General features: G+C 47.1%; 2 protein-coding genes across 3 annotated transcripts in view; one reads left to right on the forward strand and one right to left on the reverse strand.

Annotated features, from left to right (window-relative positions):
* Positions 1 to 15,995, forward strand: part of TRPV3 (transient receptor potential cation channel subfamily V member 3) — a 51,582-nt gene extending 35,587 nt beyond the window's left edge. The window contains exons 13-18 of the mRNA XM_050765882.1: positions 1,743 to 1,908; positions 5,723 to 5,789; positions 7,549 to 7,823; positions 9,695 to 9,807; positions 11,709 to 11,788; positions 12,388 to 15,995. Of these exons, the coding sequence (XP_050621839.1) occupies positions 1,743 to 1,908; positions 5,723 to 5,789; positions 7,549 to 7,823; positions 9,695 to 9,807; positions 11,709 to 11,788; positions 12,388 to 12,485 (799 nt within the window). The 3' untranslated portion in view covers positions 12,486 to 15,995. The remainder of the gene's footprint in view (positions 1 to 1,742; positions 1,909 to 5,722; positions 5,790 to 7,548; positions 7,824 to 9,694; positions 9,808 to 11,708; positions 11,789 to 12,387) is intronic.
* A 182-nt stretch (positions 15,996 to 16,177) lies between these two features.
* Positions 16,178 to 21,686, reverse strand: part of ASPA (aspartoacylase) — a 37,348-nt gene continuing 31,839 nt past the window's right edge. The window contains exon 7 of one of the 2 annotated variants that reach the window (XM_050765843.1): positions 16,178 to 16,343. In XM_050765843.1, the coding sequence (XP_050621800.1) occupies positions 16,299 to 16,343 (45 nt within the window). In that variant the 3' untranslated portion in view covers positions 16,178 to 16,298. The other variant, XM_050765844.1, reaches the window with a different exon arrangement.

Here is a 21,686-nt window from a genome sequence, read left to right on the forward strand (position 1 = left end):
ACCTGTAATCCCACCTACTTGGGAGGCTGAGGCAGGAGGATTGCTTGAACCCGGGAGGCGGAGGCTGCAGTGAGCTGAGATCGTGCCACTGCACTCCAGCCTGGGCAATAGAGCGACACTACGTCTCAAAAAAAAAAAAAAAAAAAAAAAAAAAAAACCAAAAACAAACAAAACTTAATTGTGATAGAATACACGTAACATAAAAGTTAGCATTATAACCGTTTTTTTTTTTTTTTTTTTTTTGAGACGGAGTCTTGCTCTGCCGCCCAGGCTGGAGTGCAGTGGCCGGATCTCAGCTCACTGCAAGCTCCGCCTCCCGGGTTCACGCCATTCTCCTGCCTCAGCCTCCCGAGTAGCTGGGACTACAGGCGCCCGCCACCTCGCCCGGCTAATTTTTTGTATTTTTTAGTAGAGACGGGGTTTCACCGTGTTAGCCAGGATGGTCTCGATCTCCTGACCTCGTGATCTGCCTGTCTCAGCCTCCCAAAGTGCTGGGATTACAGGCGTGAGCCACCGCGCCCGGCCATAACCGTTTTTTAAGCATACAAATTAATACTTTGAAGTACATTCACATTGTTGGGCAGTCTTCAGACCTGTTTTTGTCCTGCAGAACTGAAACTCCATACCCATTAAACAACAGCCCCTATTCCTCTCCTTTCCTAGCCCCCTGTAACCACCATTCTTCCTTCTTTCCCTGTGAATTGGACTATTTCAGGTACCTCATATGTGGAGTCATATAGTGGAGTCATCTAGCTTATTTCATTTAGCATATATCATACTTTAAAAAGATTTAATGCCAGGCGCGGTGGCTCACGCCTGTAATCCCAGCACTTTGGGAGGCCGAGGTGGGCGGATCACCTGAGGTCAGAAGTTCGAGACCAGCCTGGCCAACATGGTGAAACCCCGTCTCTACTAAAAATACAAAAATGAGCCGGGTGTGGTGGTGGGCGCCTGTAATCCCAGCTACTAGGGAGGCTGAGGCAGGAGAATCGTTTGAGCCTGGGAGGCGGAGGCTGCAGTGAGCCGAGAAAGCACCGCCGCACTCCAGCCTGGGTGACAAAGCAAGACTCGGTCTCTGCCCGCACCCCCCCAAAAAAAAACACCACGATTTAAAAAGTAGGGTTTGGGGGACTTTTGTTATAATTGGCTTAAAAGTATAGATATTGGCAGTTTTTGTCATTTTGGTTAAAAATGCAATCATTTACCACATCTTTAGTCTACTCCAGTAGTTCTCAAATCGACGTGGGAATCAGAAATTATGTGGGTGATTTAGATTGTTTTTCTACTTTTTTTTTTTTTTTTGTAGAGACAAGGTCTCACTATGTCGCTCAGGCTGGTCCTGAACTCCTGGCCTGAAGCGCTTCTCCTACCTCGGCCTCCCAAAGTGTTGGAATTACAGGCGTGAACCACTACGCCAGGCCCGTGTGGGTAATTTAAAAAATATAGGGCCTCCGGGGCAGCACCCTAGAATCTTCTGCGGCCCTGTGGATGTGTGTTTTTTTTTTAAGTCCCCACCAGCTGCAATCAGCTTACCACTTGCTGTGACTGGCATCTGGTGCTGTCTCTACAGGCTGAATTCTATGGTAGCCAAATGGATCTGAGGCAGCCTGATTCCGGTGTCTTCAGCATCCGTCACTGGGATGACTGCTTAGGGGGTTTAAGGGAGGTTTGGGGGATTTGCATATCTTTGCCCTGATGCTGAGAAGTAAGTAAGGCCCGTGTTTCCTGTGTCTCCTGAACAGTTTTATCCAAGCTGTGCTTGTGATACTGTCTGTCTTCTTGTACTTGTTTGCCTACAAAGAGTACCTCGCCTGCCTCGTGCTGGCCATGGCCCTGGGCTGGGCTAACATGCTCTACTACACGAGGGGGTTCCAGTCCATGGGCATGTACAGCGTCATGATCCAGAAGGTGCGTTGGGAGCTGTGCCGGCGGGAGGGCCCTTTTTCAGATGGGGAAACTGAGATCTGGAGAGGAAGAGGGGCAGGTCACTTGCTCTTTCTCCCGAATGCCATGCGCTCCCTTTGCTTTCCGTCAGGCTTTACGTGTCCAGACCTTAAATCCCCCAGGCTTGTGGGGCGCTGGGGAGGGGTACACTTCGTGGAGGAATGTTCCCACTCCTGGGCAGTGGTGTGCTGGTAAACATTTAACAACCGCTCTGTGTGTGTGTGTGTGTGTTGTGTGTGTGTGTGGGGGGGTGGAATATGTATATATATACGTGTATGTACGTATACACATACACTTATCATACAGTTTACTATGTAAAGGATATGTATCACGCAATTTGAAAATAATGAAACTATACAATACAGTTTATTGTAAATTCCACGTAGCCAGTTGAGTCTTAGAATAATTTGTTGCTTTTTTTTTTTTTTTTTTTTTTTTTTTTTTGAGACTGAGTCTCGCTCTGCTGCCCAGGCTGGAGTGCAGTGGTGCGATCTTGGCTCACTGCAACCTCTTCCTCCTGGGTTCAAGCAATTCTCCCGCCTCAGCCTCCAGAGTAGCTGGGATCACAGGCATGCACCACCATGCCTGGATAATTTTTGTATTTGTATTTGTATTTGTATTTTATTTATTTATTTATTTTTTTGAGACGGAGTCTTGCTCTGTCGCCCGGGCTGGAGTGCAGTGCCGGATCTCAGCTCACTGCAAGCTCCGCCTCCCGGGTTTACGCCATTCTCCTGCCTCAGCCTCCCGAGTAGCTGGGACTACAGGCGCCCGCCACCTCGCCCGGCTAGCTTTTTGTATTTTTTAGTAGAGACGGGGTTTCAACGTGTTAGCCAGGATGGTCTCGATCTCCTGACCTCGTGATCCTCCCGTCTCAGCCTCCCGAAGTGCTGGGATTACAGGCTTGAGCCACCGCGCCCAGCTTTTTTTGTATTTTTAGTGGAGATGGGATTTCACCATGTTGGCCAGGATTGTCTCAAACTCCTGAACAGGTGATCCACCCGCCTCGGCCTCCCAAAGTGTTAGGATTACAGGCGTGAACCACTGCGTCCGGCCTATTTGTTGCTTTTTATTGAATTCTAGTTTTTGTTGTCAACTTTTGGTTGCAATTGACGGAAGAGTGCTGTTCAGATATGAATGTTGGTTGAGATTTTTCTTTATAAGCAGTGATTAAAGTAAAACAATTAAGATTTATGTTGAACTTTACTTGTTTATCAATGATGTGAGCAACTTCTTTGCTGAATTGGATACTAGTTTGCAAATATCAGAAGAATATTCTGTTGGTATTTTTGTGCTATACACAATGTAAAGGCTGTGGACAGAACACATTTTAAATTTGATCTGGATTAATAGTTTCTCCATTACTGTCTTAAATCATTTAGATCTAGATATCAACAAAACAATGAGTCAATCAATCTCTGATTTGTGGCATTTACTAATTTTCATGATGTAAATACAGTAGCCCCGCCTTATTCTTGGGGAAAATGTTCTAAGACCCCCCATGAATGCCTGAAACTGCAGATAGTACCAAACCCTATATAATATGCTGTTTTTTCCTATACATATACATCTATGCAAATAATGAAAATATACTATACAATACAGTTTATTGTAAATTTCACTTAGCCAGTTGAGTCTTAGAATACTTTTTTGCTTCTTTTTTTTTTGGTGACTGAGTCTCGCTCTGTCACCCAGGCTGGAGTGCAATAGTGCGATCTTGGCTCACTGCAACCTCTGCCTCCCGGGCTCAAGCAATTCTCCCGCCCCAGCGGGACTACAGGTGTGCTGGGACTACAGGTGTGCGCCACCAGGCCCAGCTAATTTTTGTATTTTTAGTAGAGACGGGGTTTCACCATGTTGGCCAGGCTGGTCTCCAACTCTTGACCTCAGGTGATCCGCCTGCCTCGGCCTCCCAAAGTGCTGGGGGCGGGTGGGGGGAAGCAACAAATGATTTTAAGACTCAACTGGCTATGTGGAATTTCTAAAATGTATTTTATAAATTAGGCACAGAGATATTAATGGCAATAACTAACAGAACAACGATAACAATACACTGTAATAAAAGTAGGTGAGCGTTGTCTCTCTCTTTCAGAACATTGTATTGTGTGTAAGATTTCTGGGTCTTAGTTGACCACAGGCAACCAAAACTGCGGAAAGTGAAATCGAAGAGAAGGGCAGACTACTGTTCTCCTCCCAGGGCCAGTTTCCAGCTACCAACATTATGTTACTGGACGTGGAGTTAGGGAGAAACATGCAGATCCACGCCACTCTAGAATTCCTGCCATATGGCTATCATAGAGATAAGTAACCTCAAAAGCACACACAATTGTAAATATAGTGAAATAACTAGACGGGGATGAGTTTTGAACATTTATTGTCTTTGTTTTATTTAATTAAATTAATTAATTAATTTTTTGAGATGGAGTCTTGCTCTGCCTCCCAGGCTGGAGTGCAGTGGCACGATCTAGGCTCCTTGCGACCTCTTCCTCCTGGTCTCAAGCAATTCTCCTTCCTCAGCCTCTGGAGTAGCTGGGATCAAAGGTGAGTGCCACCTTTGTATTTTTTTTTTTTTTTGTATTTTTGTATTTTTAGTAGAGACGGGGTTTTGCCATGTTGGCCAGGCTGGCCTCCAACTCCTGACCTCAGGCGATCCACCCACCTCGAACTCTCAAAGTGTTGGGATTATAGGCTTGAGTCATTGCGCCCGGCTTGTCTCTGTTTTAAATATAACTTACTTTATTTAATTGTAAGTTTTATATGGTTTAATTTTTTGGCAATACAAATAATAATTTATCCTCAACTTTTTTTTCTTTTTTCTTTTGTTTTTTTTTGAGATGGAGTCTTGCTCTGTCGCCCAGGCTGGAGGGCAGTGGCACGATCTCAGCTCACAGCAAGCTCCGCCTCCCGGGTTCACCCCATTCTCCTGCCTCAGCCTCCTGAGTAGCTGGGACTACAGGTGCCACCACCACACCCGGCTAATTTTTTGTATTTTTAGTAGAGACAGAATTTCACTGTGTTAGCCAGGATGGTCTTGATCTCCTGACCTCATGATCCGCCCGCCTTGGCCTCCCAAAGTACTAGGATTACAGACATGAGCCTCTGCGCCCGGCCTTATCCCCAACTTTATTGAGGTATAGTTGACATATATAATTGTATAAATTTAAGATATACAATGTGAGGATTTGATATAGGTATATATTATGAAATGTTTCCCAATTTCAAATTAGTTAACATACCCATCGCCTCACATAGTTGCCATTTCTTTGTGGGGTGAGAACATTTGTTCTCTTAGCAAATTTCTAATCCACAACACAGTATTAACTACAGCCATCATGCTGTCCATTAGATCCCAGAACTTATTCATCGTATAACTGAAAGTTTGATTTAGTTCTGAATAATGGCTGTGTGTAACAACCAGCTCACAAGCTTCATGAGAAGTTAACAGCTATTGCGAGCTGTTGTGAGCTGGCTCCAGCATGCCACTGCCCCCAGGAATGTGAGGATTCCAGATGTGAGACCCTATGGTGAAAGGCACAGGGTGAATCACAGGGAGAAGAGAACCTGGGGCTAGAGCAGAAACAGAAGGCTTCCTGGAGGAGGTGGGATTCAGAGCTGAGTGTTGGAGCATCAGGAGGATTTGGCTGGGGGAAGGGAGAGTGGCCTAAGTGAGTGAGGAGATGGTTAGGGGGGAGGTGGGAGAGGGTGGGAAGCAGGAAGATCAGGGGACCGTGAATATGTGCTTATATCTTACTCTTGAATTATGTTTATTTCTTTGTAGGTCATTTTGCATGATGTTTTGAAGTTCTTGTTCGTATATATCGTTTTTTTGCTTGGATTTGGAGTAGGTAATTGATTTATAAATGATAGTAACTCCCACATTTATAAACACTTTATTCAGATGTCAAAATGACAAAGCACATGGTGGCCTCAGCAGCAATTAGACCAGCTACCAGTGGGGCACCTGCCAAGCTTGGCATTTTCCAAGCATTACCTTTTTACTTCTCTCAACAACTTGATCAAGTGGGAGTCGTCGCCCCGATCATAAGATAGCTGAGGCTTAGAGACTCCGGAATTTGAACCAGGCCAGCCACTCATAATCCAGCTTCACTGTGTGGTGTACACCTCTGGCTTTCCCATTCATTGCTTATGTGGCCCTCATGACCTAAGACAGGTCCTGCAAGTGTTTTCAGCCTCATTTTACAGATGGGGAAACTAAAGTCCACAGAAACTCGACTGATGGTCTTTGCAAAGTAGGAGCAAAGTAATGCCCTGAGGCAACTTCCTTTGGGTTTCACATCATGTTGCTCTCACAGTTTGCTTTAGATATAACTGTGAGAGCCTCTCTGGTCTGCTGGGACCAGGAAGGAGCCCCCCCTCTTAAAATCTCTCCATGTACGACAGAGGGAACAGCACCATCTGGTTGTATTTCTAAGCTCTGCATAGAGAGATCGTTTCCCCCCACATACCAGTTGCTTTTTTTTCTTTTCTTCAGTGACCATTGACATTTGAAATTAGGTAGCTGTGTCCATCTGTCTGGTACCTTTTCTGGGTCACAATTTGCTTATTTATTTGCTCCTTCACCTGCTTGTTTATTAATCCATCTATTTACTCTCTCATTTAATTTGCTCATCCACCTATCTATCCATCTATCCATCCATCTATCCATCCATCCATCCATCCATCCATCCATCTATCCATCCATCCATTCATCCATCCATCTAATCATCCATCCATCAATCCATCCATCCATCTAATCATCCATCTATCCATCCCTCCATCCATCCAATCATCTATCCATCCATCCATCTGATCATCCATCCATGCATCCATCCATCCATCCATCCAATCATCCATCCAATCATCCATCCATCCATCCATCCATTCATTCATCCATGCAATCATCCATCTAATCATCCATCCATCCATCTGTATCCATCCATCCATCCATCCAATCATCCATCCATCCATCCCTCCCTCCCTCCATCTATCCAATCATCTATCTATCCATCCATCTAATCACTCATCCATCCATCCATCCATTCATTCATCCATGCAATCATCCATCTAATCATCCATCCATCCATCCATCCATCCACATCCATCCATCCATCCATCCATCCATCCATCCATCCATCCAGCAGTGAACCTCTATTGTGGTGTGTTGGAAAGAAGGGAAGTGTGAGCCTGGTCTTGCTCATGGGGAACTCACAACAGAGCATTAGGAGGAGACTCAGGATCTTACAGCCTTGAGGGAAATGACTCAGGCTAGAGGAAGTCAGGAGCTCAAAGACTAGCTGGGGAGCCAGGGACACACACGTGGATTATAATTAGCAACTCTGCAAGGCTGGAAGTGATCAAGGGCCGACTGTGGGGTAGAGGAAGTAGAGAAGACTCTGGGCTTTGTTAGGTGGAAGGGCTTTCTGCAGGAGGCCAGGGCAGAGAAGCCAGCCTGATGAGGCTTTGGGAGGACCTGAAGCTGGAGATGGGATTTAATGGCCAGAGAGAAGGAGGCAGCAGGCTTGTCGTGTGGGCAAATACACGCAAGCTTGTAGAGTAATTCACCAGGCGGAGAGCTGAGGAGAGCACCCTGTTATGTTCCCCTAGCCCTGGCCTCACTGATCGAGAAGTGTCCCAAAGACAACAAGGACTGCAGCTCCTACGGCAGCTTCAGCGACGCGGTGCTGGAACTCTTCAAGCTCACCATCGGCCTGGGTGACCTGAACATCCAGCAGAACTCCAAGTATCCCATTCTCTTTCTGTTCCTGCTCATCACCTACGTCATCCTCACCTTCGTTCTGCTCCTCAACATGCTCATTGCCCTGATGGGCGAGACTGTGGAGAACGTCTCCAAGGAGAGCGAGCGTATCTGGCGCCTGCAGGTGAGTCTAGGTGGAGACCCCAGTGTGGGGGCCTCCATGGGATTCAGTTCAGCACATGGTCATTGACTACTGTCAGCACCAGTGGGTCTGTGGTGGGGCCTGAGAATCTGCACAAGCTGCTCAGTGTGTGGCCAGGATTGAGGAAGCCTTAGCCTAGGTTCTTTGAGTGTAGGGTCTACGAAGTGTGGCTGTGCAACGGCATGTGTAGAAAAACTCAGGCTTACAGGGGTGCTGTGCTCAGGGTTGACAGTGTGATTGATGGATGTTGAAGTATGACCTTAGGTTGTATTAAGAGGAGTACAGTGCCTAGGACAATGGAGGTGACAGTTCTGCTCTATTCTATCCTGGCCTGAACACTTCTTACGTGCTGAGGAAACCAATGCATAGGATGGGTCCTGAGGTGGTAACCAGGTTTGGGAGAGGACTGGAGACTGCCTCTTAAGAAATACTTGTTGGCGGCCAGGCATGGTGGCTCACCCCTGTAATCTTAGTACTTTGGAAGGCTGAGGCGGGTGGATCACCTGAGGTCAAGAATTTGAGACCAGCTTGGCCAACCTGGTGAAACCTCATCTCTACTAAAAATACAAAAACTTGCCGGGTGTAGTAGTGGGCGCCTGTAATCCCAGCTACTCAGGAGGCTGAGGCAGGAGAATCGCTTGAACCCAGGAGGTGGAGGTTGCAGTGAGTCGAGATCATGCCATTGCACTCCAGCCTGGGTGACAGAGCAAAAACTCTGTCTCAAAAAAAGAAAAAGAAATGCTTATTGATAAAGATGAGAGTGCCTTCAGATATCTACAGAGCAACCTGTGAAACAGGGAGCAGACCCCTTCTGTGGTCCCAGAAGGCAGAGGTACATGGGGGTGCTACAGGGAGAAAAACTTTGATGTGACACATGGAAGTTTCTCATTATTAAGGCCCTCCTTTTTTTTTTTTTTTTTTTTTTTTTTTTTTTTTTTTTTTTTTTGAGACAGGGTCTTGCTCTGTCGCCCAGGCTGGAGTGCAGTGGCGCGATATCAGCTCACTGCAACCTCTGCCTCCCGGGCTCAAGCGATTCTCCCACCTCAGCCTCCCAAATAGCTGGGATTACAGGCATGCGCCACCACACCTGGGTCATTTTTGTATTTTTTGTAAAGATGGGATTTCATCATGTTGCCCAGGGTGGCCTCATACTCCTGAGCTCAAAGCGATTCACCTGCCTCAGCCTCCCAAAGTGCTGGGATTACAGGTGTGAGCCACTGTACCTGGCCAAGGCCCTCTTAATTGGTTTGTTGATACTGCTACAAGAGAGACTGTAAAAATTATGGCCAGGAAACAGCAGAGAGGTTCCAAGCCTGGGAGGGGGTGGGACTAAATGGTGTTTGAATGGTCCTCTGCCATGGGATTCCAGGACCCCAGCCCTGTCAGATAGGAAGCTCCTGGGCTTTCAGAAATACTATTTATATCATGGAGTGTCGCTCTGTCGCCCAGGCTGGAGTGCAGTGGAGGGATCTCAGCTCACTGCAACCTTCAACCCCTGGGTTCAAGTGATTCTCCTGCCTCAGCCTCCTGAGAGCTGGGATTACAGACGTCTGACGCAGGCCCAGCTAATTTTTGTGTTTTTAGTACAGACAGGTTTCACCATGTTGGCCAGGCTGGCCTTGAACTCCTAACCTCAGGTGATCCACCTGCCTTGGCCTCCCAAAGTGTTAGGATTACAGGTGTGAGCCACCGCGCCTGGCCTGCTTTTTGTCTTTGAATTCTGTAGATCAGCCAAACCCTTCCGATCCGTTAAGCATGGGGCGAGGGGGGAGTGGGCTCACTGACAGTGTGTGTGCACTTGTGTGTGCTTGTGAGTGTGAGTGCCTACTCCTTAGACTTGCTTATGTCCCCAGAGAGCCAGGACCATCTTGGAGTTTGAGAAAATGTTACCAGAATGGCTGAGGAGCAGATTCCGGATGGGAGAGCTGTGCCGAGTGGCCGAGGAAGATTTCCGACTGTGTTTGCGGTAACCAAGGGGGAAGGGCCCTGGGGCTGTGGTCTTTGGGGTGGGCAGAGAGGGGCAGGTCAGTGACAAGATGTTAGAGAAACGGTGCCGCTGCTTGCTCACCATAACCACAGCTGCTGTCTCTCCCAGTGGCCTCCTCGGAAGAAGGAATTTGCTTATGGGGTTATAGGGCCCTGGGATGGGGGTTCCCGAGCTTCAGAAGAGAAAGAGAAGGAGACTGCCAACAGTGGCTCCCCTCCCTGCTTTTTTTTTTTCTTTTTTTTCTGTTTTTGAGACAGAGTTTTGCTCTTGTTGTCCGGGCTGGAGTACAATGGCACGATCTTGGCTCACTGCAACCTCTGCTTCCTGTGTTCAAGCAATTCTCCTGCTTCAGCCTCCTGAGTAGCTGGGATTACCGGCATGTGCCACCACACCCAGCTAATTTTGTATTTTTAGTAGAGGCAGAGTTTCACCACATTGGTCAGGCTGGTCTCGAACTCCTGACCTCAGGTCATCCACCCACCTCGGCCTCCCAAAGTGCTGGGATTACAGGCGTGAGCTACCACGCCCAGCCCCTCTCTCTGCCTTTCTGAAGGTGCCTCCGCGGTCTCTCTCTGTTTGCTATCTGGTTTAGGGAAGATCTGCCTGCTTGGCACTCCTTTTCCTGCTGTTTACCTGTGTGAGTTCCTGTGACCCCAGGTGACTTGAGTCCCATTTTGCCCCTGGCAGATGGAAAGTGACATGGCTACTTTGACAGATCTCTGGCTTTTTTTTTTTTTTTTTTAAAGTCCTTACTTATTCCATGACCACCTTTTCTCCTTCCTTCCTTCCTTCCTTCCTTCCTTCCTTCCTTCCTTCCTTCCTTCCTTCCTTCCTTCCTTCCTTCCTTCCTTCCTTTCCTCCTTCCCTCCCTCCCTCCTTCTCTCTCTCTCTCTCTCTCTCTTTCTTTCTTTCTAAATGAAGTTCCAGGCTGGAGTGCAGTGGTGCGATCTCTGCTCACCGTAACCTTGGCCTCCCCAGTTCAAGCGATTCTTACGCCTCAGCCTCCCCAGTAGCTGGGACTACAGGCACACGCCACCACGCTTGGATAATTTTTGTATTTTTAGTAGAGACGGGGTTTCATCGTGTTAGCCAGGCTGGTCTTGAACTCCTGGCCTCAAGTGATCCACCCCCCCTTGGCCTCCCAATGTGCTGGAATTACAGGTGTGAGCCACCGCGCCCGGTTCCATGACCACCTTTTCTGATAAGCCCACCTCCTCCTACCCTGACCCAGCTGCCTGAGCCCACGGACCACCTTCTTTAAGTATGACCTTAACTCACTTCTCTGACTGAAACCCCACCCCCTGGAAAGCTTCATTTCTGACTGCAATGATTACCCTAACGAACATTTCTGATGTTGCCACCCTCACTCTAGAGACCTCTGGATGTGAATTTAAGTCACATCAATGCCTATGGTTGTATTCTAACACCTCAGACGCCACCCACTCTTGTTAGGGCATAGACCCTAACCACAGGCTCTTCGTGCCTCCTCAACCCCAGCTACACTTGGAGTTTAATCTTCACACCCTCGCGGCCTGGGCCCTCCCTCTGTCTGTCCCCGCTTCCCCTTGGGCTGTCACCAGTCAGGCACAGCTGCTGTTGTCTGAAGTTGGATCCTTTATACCTGTCTGAGCAACTTACAGGATTTCTGAGTTCCCTACAGTGGAAGGAGAACTGATTCTCTGAGGCCTGGGGACATGCAGATGGGGATAGAGTTCAAACTCCAACAACGCTAGTGTGACCACTGGGGTCAGGGGTGCTCCTGATCTCCAGGACAGACAGAAGGGGAGCTGTGTAGACACCAGGACGTCCCAAACCAGGGTTATTTGTTTGCACTCAGTGAGGCACTGGTGAAATAGTAAGAATGATGATCCCACTTGCAGGATCAATGAGGTGAAGTGGACTGAATGGAAGACGCACGTCTCCTTCCTTAACGAAGACCCGGGGCCTGTAAGACGAACAGGTAACTGTTGCTGTGAGGTGACACGGTGTCCACTCCTGTCTCAGACCACATAACCTTGGGCAGATCAAATCTAAGGGTCCTGACTTTCCTCATCTGTCAAATGGGAGGGCTGAATGGAAATGCTGCTTAGGTCTCTTCCAGCTCTGACTTTTAGAACTCTAGTTGGCATGACTTTTAAAACGGTGTAGCCCTAAGCCATAGAAACACACCATGCAGACCGGGCACGGTGGCTCGCACCTGTAATCCCAGCACTTTGGGAGGCCGAGTCGGGTGACTCACCTGAGATCAGGGGTTTGAGACCAGCCTGGCCAACATGGCAAAACCCCGTCTCTACTAAAGATACAAAAATTAGCTGAACGTGGTGGTGGGTGCCTATAATCCCAGCTACTCGGGAGGCTGAGTCAGGAGAATTGCTTGAACCTGGGAGGTGGAGGTTGCAATGAGCTGAGATCGCACCACTGCGTTCACCCAGCCTGGGTGACAAGAGTGAAACTCCATCTCAAAAAAAAAAAAAAAAAAAGACAAGGAAAAAAAAACAAAAGACAAAGAAACACATTATGCAGAGTGATCTATTTCTAAAATATATATTTTTTAAAAAGCAGATTTCAACAAAATCCAAGATTCTTCCAGGAACAACAGCAAAACCACTCTCAATGCCTTTGAAGAAATAGAGGATTTCCCGGAAACGTCGGTGTAGAAGCGGAACCGGCGCCGGCGTGCGCGTGCGCTGTCTGGCGCTGCAGGCGGAGTCACGGCCTATGCGGAGAGGCTTTGAGGGATGATGGAGTTTGGCTCTGCTGGTGTAGCAGCAGAGTGCGCCCTCATGCTCAGTGCTCAGTGGGTGTCTGAACTGAGGGGCAGTTGTCAGTTTGTCTGAGTGGGAAACATCCTGGATTTTGTTCCTGGGCAGAGAGTTGGTGTAAACCTACAGCCAGCAGCAGTCTGGAGCCTGGGAGCCTCCTGAAGTCCTGGGGGAAGCCTCTGGTTTTACCAGTTGCAGGTGGGCTTGGCTGGGAGAGATGGGTGGCAGGGAAGGGGCAGGAGCCTTGAGGAGCAGGGAGAGGCGCCTTTCCTCCTGCCAGCTTTCCCCTGACAGCCCCAGCCCCAGCCCACACGTTGTACCGTCTCTCCTGCTGTGACTGGGTTGCCTGAATTTGGGGAGACCCTTGATCCCATCCCAGAGTGTGCAGGGGACGGAGTTAAGCCGGATATCCTGGGGGAGGAAGGGAATGAGCTCGGGAAACATCCTTCCGGAACCCTTCAGGGAAAAGGAGACCATCCTTGGAGTGAACGTCCCCTGACGCCCCAAGGTTCACACTGCCTCAAGCTGAGACAGGTTTTTAGTAGCATAAGTAATACAGGGTTTAAATTTTCAATATGGAAAAGACATTTCAGTTAAGAATGAAAATTACTACAATGAAGTATGTGATTTTAAAAGTGGAGACAGATTGGGAGCTTTGGGGCTGGATGTAAGTATTATATATTTGGCCTCAAGGTGCCCAGAGCCAGACAAAAAGCTTTTCTTCACACACACAAAAGTCTGCATGAGACACGCCGGGCAAGTCCTGCTGGGCCACTGCGATCTGGGTGAAAGGGCCTGGCTCTTGTCTGTGTCCTGGCCTCGCAGTAGTGCCTGCCTCTGCGCTGGGATCTTGGCTTCAGCTGAAGCAGAAATAGCAGCTGCTCGATCGATGCCATCTTAGAACTCAGCAGTTAGTCACATACCTCAGTATGTCTCAGTGGGGGAATTTAACAAAATGCCTCAACTGCTTTGGTACGAAGTATTTTTTTTTTTAACTGTGAATTTTGAAGCTGAAGGGGGAGCTTGTGAGAGAGAAGCCTTTGCCAAGACTTTGGGCTTATTTTTAGGTCCTCATCCTCTGATGTTCTCCTTCTGAAATGAGACGGAGTCAGTCTGGGGGCAGAGGTGAAGTGGAGACGGAAGGATTTGCCAGGTGACTGGGGCCGAAACCACCAGAAAATCCACTCTGCCACCATTAGCTAGTGAAAGGATTCATGTAAAGATGTTCGAGGTGGAATTATAAAAATAGTAACCGTGAGTGTTAATCTTAAATGGCAGAAATAGAAATTTGGCCTTCAGATAACATGACGATTGATTAGTTCATCTGGCTTGAGGCAAACTAAGGAGTGCAGACCTGGCAGTGCACTCTGGGCCAGTTGCTCTGCTCTGGGCCACTCTGTGTGCCAGACTAGCTGGGCAGATAGAGACTCTGTGCCCCTGATGGGGCTGGTTGGGGAGAGGTGGGCTGGGGTGTGTGCGGCTTCACAGTCCACAGCAGCCCCTGCCCTCCGGGCTGACCCAGGGAGTAACTGCATACTCTGAGCCACAGTGGTGGGGGCTGGGCATGGGCCTCTGGAGAAGAGAAGATTTGAGGCGGACTGTCCTAGAGGCAGGAGGAGCGGATGTGTTCCAGAATGGGCAGAACTAGGAAATTGAGAAAGATTTTGGCTCAATCCAATCCAGCAGCTGCTCCAGATGTTGGAGATGTTTAAGCAAAAGCTGGTCGAGCACTTAGTGAGGGATGTTGTTGAAAATGGTCATTGGAAGAAGTGTAAGGTTCCTTTTAGCCTGGAGATTCTGCAGAGCAGCATTCCACATCTGGAATTAGCTACCCGCATTAAGCCTGAACAGACATCTTGGTCTGAAAGGAAGTGGTTAGGATTCATGATGCCACGCTCTACACTGTGGAGCTGGGAATTCCAGAATTGCTTTGTGTCGGATATTAATGGAGAAAGTCCTATCCATTAATGAATAAAGCCGTATCTTATGGATAAAGCCATATCCAGAATTGCTTTGACTCAGATGTTGATGGATAAAGCCATATCCAGAATTGCTTTGACTCAGATGTTGATGGATAAAGCCATATCCAGAATTGCTTTGACTCAGATATTAATGGATAAAGCCAATTATCGATTTCTATTTGCCTAACCTGCCAGCTTTTGTCCAAGTGCGGAATGGAGAGCCAGATGGATGTTTGTTATCTCACACGTGATGGAGAGCTGCTCTCTGTGGGTCTGGATGGAATTGGTTGCAAGACCATTTTCTGTATTGGATATTCTTCCCAACCTTGTCCACCCCAAAAGGCTTTCAGCCAAAAGGTCTGAGCCTAGGTAGGTTTACCAAGGGAAGCCATGAGTCAAGAAGCATCAGAGTGAAAAGGAACACTTCCTTCGTTTTACCCCCGGAGGCTAATGCTCCAAAAGGAATATGTACTTGGGCAAAGTCATGCAGGAAGGTCATATTAGAGCTGCGGAGGCTGGAGTGTCCTGATTCTTGGACCACAGATGTCTCCCTGAGCCATTATTTGTTTAGTTTAAAAAGTACAGTTATTCCACCATTTTGAGTCTTTCTTTGTAGTTGGCTTATATTGGGGGGCAGGACTGTTTTCTCAGGTGTCTCATTTGGCAGTCAACATTGTCCCCTATGTTCCCTGTGACTAGTTGAAAATTCAAGTGCGCCCACAGGGTGCACAAAAGCACACCCACACTCACCGACACACACCCACACACACCCACCCCCCCATACACCCACACCCACACCCCACTGAACCCATGGGTCTATCAGGACATCTTAAAACTCCGTGATTGACATTTCAGTAATTTCAGGGGAAGGCGTTTTCCAGGGATGGGATCTCCCAGGCTCAGATAGTGCCTTGGTTGTAAATGCTCCTTTAGCTAAACTTTTCCTCAGAAGAATTCATTATTCTAGACATTATGTGATATATCTGTTTGGAATAAAAGGTGCTTAACCTTCCTCCCTGGGATGTGGGAGAAGGTGCTGGAGGTTGTACTGTGAAGTCATTAAGCTCTTAGAAGGCTCCAGCCTGAGAGAGTCCAGTATTATTGACATTCCTTTCCTTCCTCAAGGCCTGGTGACCTGTGTCCTTTCGCTCTGGGCAGGGCCCAGGTAGATGGGCCGTCATCCGGGCCTGTAAGCCGTACTTGATTTCTGCATTGATTTACATATTTTTTACTGTGATCTTGGTTCCAAACACAGAATTGTCATCCCATTATCCTTGAATGTGCCGAATCCTTGTAAATTCTCATTTACCTACTTGTTCTTAGTGTTGTGTGTGTGTGTGAAACTCTATGTTCAAGGAAGAAATCGTACAAAGAGTAAGAACATGTGTGTGCCATTGAAGAAATGGTTTTTTGATTTCTAATAAATATTTATTTTGCCTTGTTATGGCCATGTTTTATCCATGCCTAGGTGTGCCAATGTGCAGACTGACTGGAAACCCTAGAGTGTTGGTAACAGGAGTGGGTAAAGGGAAGGCCAGTTTTTGGACCTGAAGTATTATCATTGGTTCCGGCTTAGGAACAGAGCCAGCAAGCCATCAGACATGTCACCTTTGTATGTATTTGCATCTCAAAGCACATTCACATCAGGTAGCCAATTGGAAGCATTCAGCAGCTGTGGAAGCAGTTTGAGTTAAAGGAGACTCAGGGGGTTGAAGCCATGTGCCCCAAGATGCACAGCCAGATAATGTCAGTCGTTCAGGCCATGAAAACTCTCAGAGTGGTGTGTCCGCGTCTGCACAGCGAAACAAACTACCATCAGAGTGAACAGGCAACCTACAGAATAGGAGAAAATTTTTGCAATCTACCCATCTGACAAAGGTCTAATATCCAGAATTTACAAGTAACTTAAACATATTTACAAGAAAAAAACAACCCCATCAAAAAGTGGGCAAAGGATATGAACAGACACTTCTCAAAAGAAGACATTTATGTGGCCAACAAACATATGAAAAAAAGCTCATCATCACTGATCATTAGAGAAATGCAAATCAAAACAACAGAGAGATACCATCTCACGCCAGTCAGAATGGCGATTATTAGAAAGTCAGGAAACAATAGATGCTGGAGAGGCTGTGGAGAAATAGGAACACTTTTACACTGTTGGTGGGAATGCAAATTAGTTCAACCATTGTGGAAAACAGTGTGGTGATTCCTCAAAGATCCAGAACCAGAAATACCATTTGACCCATCAATCCCATTACTGAGTATACACCCAAAGGAATGTAAATCATTCTACTAGAAAGACACATGCACACGTATGTTTATTGCAGCACTATTCACCATAGCAAAGACATGGAACCAACCCAAATGCCCATCAATGATAGACTGGATAGAGAAAATGTGGTACATGTACACCATGGAATACTATGCAGCCATAAAAAGGAATGAGATCATGTCCTTTGCAGGAACATGGATGAAGCTAGAAGCCATCATCCTCAGCAAACTAACACAGGAACAGAAAACCAGACACCACTTGTTCTCACTCGTAAGTGGAGTTGAACATTGAGAACATACAGACACAGAGAGGGGAACAACACACACCAGGGCCTGTTGGGGGTTGGGGGGTGAGGGGAGGGAACTTAGAGGATGGATCAATAGGTACAGCAAAGCACCATGGCACACATATACCTGTGTAACAAACCTGCGTGTTCTGCACCTGTATCCTTTTGGTTTTTTTTTAGAAGAAATAAAAAAAAAAAAAAATAAGAGGGCTCTATCCATTATGCCTGTTGGCTGTCAAATTATTTTGAGTGAATAGAAACCCATGGTTCCACCTGGAGAACAGAAGGTATAAATCCCTCCTGTCCACCATACATGATTTTTATGAGGAAGCAATGAGAGAATGGATAGGAAAGAGCTGACGTTGTTACTATCATTATTGCCGACCAGCCTAATTCATAGGTATATGCAGTTCTTCATTCCTTTGAGTTATTTCATAAGGATGGCAGTTCTCAACTTGAATGCCAAGTCTTGAATGCTTCTCTTGATGGGTTGTGGAACTTGCAACTAATTTGTTAATAAGTGAAATATTGCATTTGGTGAATTACTTAATTCAGATGATTCCCAGAATGACTTCCTTCACTGGGCTGTATCTTGTTGAGTGGCAACAAAACAGGGATCGTACGTGATTCACATCCTCGCTTAATAGGCGTTAGTCCAAAACCTAGGAATGTGCCATCTGTGGGGATGTGTTGGGTGGACGGATAGGAAAAGCGTGGAAACCCTTGTCGTAGGATGTATTTCTGGGAAGGAGATGCCTAGGTCAATAGGTTTCAACATTTTTATGGTTCTTGATACAGTGAAAAATTACCTCCCCAAAGGATTCCATCAATGTGTTCAGCCTTTGAGATTGTATATTACACTGTTTACAAAGCTCTTTCGGTCATGTTGGTTATCGTTTTGTAGGTTTGGCGAGTGTCGTATCCCAGTTTAATAGGTAGGGAAATTGAGACTTGGAGACAGACGGAATGACATGCGAAGTTCACAATCCTTTTTCCTGGCTGGAGAATCCAGGTTCTCTGAAGTTTAGTTAGTCTAGTATCAAGAGCTACCATTTTTCTCAGTGCACCAGCAACCCCTCTGACAGTAATAGCCAAGTTCTGCCGAAAGGATTCAGTCCAACTCGAAAAATGTATCTCACCTACTATGTGTGAAGATTTAGAACCAATTCAACAAAAATTGAACATGAAATATGGGCAATGATAGATGATGCAAATATAAGACAGTTTCTTCCATTTAAGATGGTGGTAGGAGGGGAGAAGGACATGAATATTTATAAAGTGCCATGCACTTTACATACATGTCTCATTTAATGTTCATAGCAACCCCTGTTACTGTGCAGCTGTTCTATTTCTTTCATCGGTTTTCTGTTTGATTTTTTAAAACCATCATATTTTGTTATTTCAAAACCATCATACTTCTTAAACCTGTGACCCCATGGCTTCCATATCCATAGCTGTAGTTGGTTTTATTCCCTATTTTACAGTGAAAATGGAAGCTGTAAGTTGGAAACACCTTCAACTTCTGACCACCAAACCTGTGAATTTATTTGCACCCACATTCCTAAGCTTTGGTTGCCTTGCCCTCCCCTCCCCTCCCCTCCCCTCCTCTCCCCTCCCCTCCCCTCCTCTCCCCTCCCCTCCCCTCCTCTCCCCTCCCCTCCTCTTTCCTTCTCCTTCCTTCCTTCCTTCCTTCCTTCCTTCCTTCCTTCCTTCCTTCCTTCCTTCTTCCTTCCCTCCCTCCCTCCCTCCCTCCCTCCCTCCCTCCCTCCCTCCCTCCTTCCTTCCTTCCTTCCTTCCTTCCTTCCTTCCTTCCTTCCTTCCTTCCTTCCTTCCTTCCTTCCTTCTCTCTTTCTCTCTCTCTCTGTCTTTCTGACAGAGTCTTGCCCTGTCACCCAGGCTGGAGTGCAATGGCATGATCTCAGCTCACTGCAACCTCCACCTCCCGGCTTCAAGCAATTCTCCTGCCTCAGCTTCACAAGTAGCTGGGACTACAGGCACCTGCCACCACGTCGGGCTAATTTTTTGTATTTTTAGTAGAGATGGGGTTTCACCATGTTGGCCAGGCTGGTCTCAAACTCCTGACCTCAGGTGATCCACCTGCCTCAGCCTCCCAAAGTGCTGGGATTACAGGCGTGAGTCCCTGCGCGCGGCCCTGCCTTTCACTCAGAGCAAGAAAACTCCTGTCTTGGGACCTCTCTGTATGCTCTTGAGCTTTATGTTTCAAGACTGTGAAAATTATTCCATCCCTTAATATGTAGTTTCTGAAAATGAACTTTTTCTGTTAAGCATTTAATTTATCTGTAGCTAATGGGGCTCTAGTATTTTTTCCCTTTAATTATACTGCATTAATCGCCTACAGACCTCAGTTTTTGGGTTGACTTTGTTTTCTAGTCAAGTTCCCATTCTTTTTCTTGGCAGAATGGAGGAAACTTGAGTGCTGTTTTTGCTTTGATGGGATGTAAGCTTCTGGGCTGTGCCATTGACTTTGATTTTGTGGAGTATGCAGGGACCTCCCTCGAGTCTTACACTGAGCAACCCACCAAGCCTGATGGGGCAGCCCTGGGCGAAGTCCTCTCTGAGTGAGCCTCTCAATCATTGGCTTGGTAGGTGTTCAGGAACTACTGTCTGCCAAGTACTAGACTAGGGTTTTTGGTGTGTCTGCTTTGGGAACAGGCATACAAAGGTCTCTACAGGTAGATCACAAGCCTCTTGAAGGCGGTATGTGTGGGAAGTATAGAGATATTAAAAAAGCAGCTGGGCATGGTGGCTCACGCCTGTAATCCCAGCACTTCGGGAGGCTGAGGTGGGTGGATCACCTGAGGTCAGGTGTTCGAGACCAGCCTGGCCAACATGACGGAACCCCGTCTCTACTAAAAATACAAAAATTAGCCAGGCTTGGTGGCGCATGCCTGTAATCCCAGCTGCCGGGGAGGTTGAGGCAGGAGAATAGCTGGAACCTGGGAGGTGGAGGCTGCGGTGAGCTGAGATCATGCCACTGCACTGCAGCCTGGGTGACAGAGTGAGACCCCGTCCCAAACAGACAAACACCCCTAAGCAGCTATTTCCCTTCAGACTCTGTTTTTGTTGGATATGCAAATACAGGCCTTTTGTTGGATATGCAGATATGCAAATGTTGGATATGCAAATATGGATCTTTTGTTGGATATGCAAATATGCAAATACAGGCCCTGTTCCTGCTGCCCTGGAACATGCATGACCTGTATAGGCCTCTCTCCCAGCATCATGGCCCTGGTCACCCCCATGGGACTCTCAGGCTTCAGAGTTTCCCCAGCTGCCACTTTTCATTTGCTTCTCCTATTGGAGCACTGACTGTACGTGGTTCACCATTCCCACCCTCTGTGGTCTCCAGTGGCTATCTTGGGGTCACCCTTGTGAAGGAAGTGACACCCCACTCTTCCAAATAAGCCCTTCCAGATAGCTTTACACTCAGCAGATCAACTCTCATTTATCCAGCAAAATGTACTGAGCTCCTTCTATGCATTAAGTGCTGTGGGTATGACAAAGAGTAAGACAAATGCTATCACTGCTCTCTTGGAGCTTTTGCAGTTTAATCAAAGAGACCAACAGTAACTTTCCCTGCCCTAGTGTCATAACGCATTACGGTTGCAATTTGGGTAAGGGCCAGTCTAGTACTGTCAATAAGCTTGTGTGACAGAGTGGCCTCACCTAGCCTGAGTCATAAAGAGTAAGCGTCATTTAGCTAATGGGAGTGTGGAGAAGGGGAAGGGTTTCAGTAAGTGGGAAAATGTGGGCAAAGACCCAAAGGTAGTAGGGAACTTCGTGCATCTGAGGACTGGAAAAGTCTTATGTGGCCAAATTGCTGGGAGCAAGGGGCCAAGTGACATGAAATAAGGCTAGAGGGGTGGGCAGAGGCCAGTGCATGTAGGACTTGGACAGCTGTGGTGAGGCTTTGAGATCTCATAACAAGGGTAAGAAGCCACCAAAGGATTTTAAACAGGGGAATTGTTGAGTGTGAACATTTCCTTGTTTTGGCCTGGCATGGTGGCTCACACCTGTTATCCCAGCACTCTGGGAAGCCAAGGTGGGCAGATCATCTGAGGTCAGGGGTTCGAGACCAGCCTGACCAACATGAAGAAACCCTGTCTCTACTGAAAAAATACAAAATTAGCTGGGCGTGGTGGTGCATGCCTATAATCCCAGCTACTCCAGAGGCTGAGGCAGGAGAATCGCTTGAACCCAGAAGGCGGACGTTGCAGTGAGCCAAGATCATGCCATTGCATTCCAGCCTGGGCAACAAGAGCCTGGGCAAAAGGAAAAAAAATTTCCTTTTTTTTTTTTCCCATGGATTTGCAGACTTAAATGGGTGTGTTTTCCTTCCACTGTCCTTTGGGACATGGTAACAGTCTGGATGGTGTAGAACGAAGTGTTTCACTTGGGAGTGATGGGGACAATTCTCAGGAGGTGACTGGGAAGGAAGATAAAAAGAAGGCAGGGCCATTGGTGGAAGACGAAGATGTTTCAGTAGAGAAAGGGGTGTTTGAGCATGCTCATTTATTCAACTCACCTCTATTGATCACTTACTAGATTGTAGA

Source organism: Macaca thibetana, chromosome 16, assembly GCF_024542745.1.
Source record: "Macaca thibetana thibetana isolate TM-01 chromosome 16, ASM2454274v1, whole genome shotgun sequence".
In the NCBI taxonomy this organism is placed as follows: Eukaryota; Metazoa; Chordata; class Mammalia; order Primates; family Cercopithecidae; genus Macaca; species Macaca thibetana.